The sequence below is a fragment of the Bison bison genome, unplaced genomic scaffold, assembly GCF_000754665.1.
Source record: "Bison bison bison isolate TAMUID 2011002044 unplaced genomic scaffold, Bison_UMD1.0 scf7180017864160, whole genome shotgun sequence".
Taxonomy (NCBI): Eukaryota; Metazoa; Chordata; class Mammalia; order Artiodactyla; family Bovidae; genus Bison; species Bison bison.
In genome coordinates, this window is record NW_011494732.1 from 5,504,913 (window position 1) to 5,507,224 (window position 2,312).

At 57.5% G+C, this 2,312-nt stretch overlaps 1 protein-coding gene across 1 annotated transcript in view; it reads left to right on the top strand.

The window, feature by feature from the left end:
* The window catches only part of CDK2AP1 (cyclin-dependent kinase 2 associated protein 1), a 5,758-nt gene that overhangs the window by 1,343 nt on the left and 2,103 nt on the right, over positions 1-2,312 (top strand). Inside the window, exon 2 of the mRNA XM_010841298.1 lies at positions 681-807. Coding sequence (XP_010839600.1) covers positions 681-807 — 127 coding nt within the window. The remainder of the gene's footprint in view (positions 1-680; positions 808-2,312) is intronic.

Below are 2,312 nucleotides of genomic sequence, written 5' to 3' on the forward strand. Positions count from 1 at the left end.
GGGGGGAGCAGGCGAGGGCCTCCCCCAGGGGAGGTGGCTGGCCTGATGCAGCTGGTGGGGGCGGGGAGGCCCGAGCAGGCTGGTGGGAACTCGGCCCCACTGATCAGTGTGCTTGCTGGGGGCAGTTGGAGGGGGGTCTGGAAGGAAAGGGTTTCTGTGTGGTGGACCCTGCTGGTGTGGGGAGGAGGGAAGACTCTAAATACATTCTGTTTTCTGTCTGGGTGGCCTTGGCAGTTTTTCTAGTCCTGCTGACCCCCAGGTGTGTCGTCCATCTCGGCCACTCACTCTGGATCCCCAGCCGTCCTGGGTTCAGTTGCCTAGCCATGGCTCCTTCCAGGAAATTCTCAGTGATCACCTTTCTGTCGACTCTTTCTTTCTTATTTGAGATGATCAGAGGACTTTCTGGAGACTGCTGGGTGGTGGCCTTGAGTGTACGAGGACAGTAGAGAGAGCCGGCTCCCTGGTCTGTAGTTGTTGCCCAGAGGGGACGTGCCTGCCTGCAGCGGAGGCATCTGCCCTGGGACTCTGGGCCGGGCCGCCCTCCCTCCGCCCCGCTGCCCCTGGGCTCGGGCCACTCCCCTGCCCTGGCCCCGTGCCACTGGGGTGCAGTGGGGTCCTGACTGTGGCGTTGGTGTCAGGTTGGGTGGAATCCTTCTGAACGCTTTCCTTTCTGAATCCAGGGCACTGGGAACAGCCAGGTGCCCCAGAGCAAATATGCCGAGCTGCTGGCCATCATCGAAGAGCTGGGGAAGGAGATCAGACCCACCTACGCGGGCAGCAAGAGTGCGATGGAGAGACTAAAACGAGGTAAGTCATGGACCCTGGACTCCCCTGGTGGGTGATGCCCTTCTGCTGGCTGACCCTCGGCACTGGCTCTCTACCAGTCTTGAAAGATCTTTTGGGGAAAACGGAGGGTGGCAAGACAGAAGCATCTCCTATGGCACAGGGGCGCTCATTTTGTTTCAGAGTGATTGTTGAGGCAGCATGAGCTAGACTGTCCTGGGGATCTGAAGGGAAGAGGTTTGGCGGCCAATTGTCAGATGAGGCATCTGAGAAGGGGCCGTTGTGACTGTTAAACCCTTTGACTGGGGCTTCCCTGGGTGGGGGTCCAGTGGTCAGAACGCTGTGCTTTCACTGAAGGGGGGTGCAGGTTTGATTTCTGTTGGGGAACCAACATCCCATAGGCTTCGAGACCAAAAAAAAGCCTTTGTACCCAGATCCTGCAGCTCTGCCTCATGCCTGCCTCACTCCCGCTGGCCGACTCTGGTCCTGGGAGCCCCAGGCAGCCCAGTACAGCGGGCCCCCCCTCTGGGGGAGACCTTGGGGCCACAGGGGCCCGCATTGCCCGGTGCTGTCCTCTTTGGAACGGGGCCCCAAGGAGGGGTGTGGGGCGGAGGGTGAGAGAGCTTTGAAGTTCTTTCGTGACTGAAGGGGAGGGAGGGCGGGAGGCTGGTGTCACCCAGGAGAAAGGGACTCACGTGAAGATGTGACTGGCCAGCTGACTTCAGAAGGCAGTGAAATAGGTTGGTTGCTGCTTCACGAAGTGAAAAGGGAGTGGAGAGGAGAAAAGGATTTCTATTTTAGAAGGTGGCAGTTCAGAGCATGGTGGCTTATGTGCGAATTTAATTTTAGGAGGGTTTTTTCTTTCTTTTAAGGTTAGAGAAGCAACTTTGGAGAAAAACGAAAGAGGGGAACATTCTGTGGCTGTAAATCTGGGGCGTGACAGCAGGGGGGCGCGGCGGTAGTCAAGCCATGGCTCTAGTGATGGGCAAGGCTGGCTGAGGACAGGTGGTGACTACCTCTGTAAAGAGACTGATTGCAAAGCCGGATCAGAGAATAACAGGCATTGGTGTGGGAAAGGGAGGCTGGCAGTAGGGGCTGGAAGAGGCCTTGGGGGAGAGAATGAGCTTAACCCCAGTCCAACCGCAGGGGTCAGGGGGGTGTCACTCGGCCCAGAGTCCGGGTAAACTGGAGTGCTGGTTACCTAACTGGGCATGCCTGTGGAAATGCTGAGCCCCAGAGTTTGTCTGACGGGCTATCTGCAGCCACCCAGCGAAGCTGGCGGTTCAGGTCAACACGTGGATACACCTAGCGACTGGTGCAGGGCGCATCCTGGGTGAGCATCTAGTCCCACAGTTGCCCTGACCAGTAGCTGAGGGAGCTTGCCAAGTTTACATCATAGCAAGGAAGGAGGGTCCTAGGGCATGGGGAATCAGGCACCAAGAATGCTATTTGCATTTTTATTATTCCATTTTTTGGCTGCACCACGCAGCATGCAGGATCTTGGTTCCCCAAGCAGAGATCAAACTCAC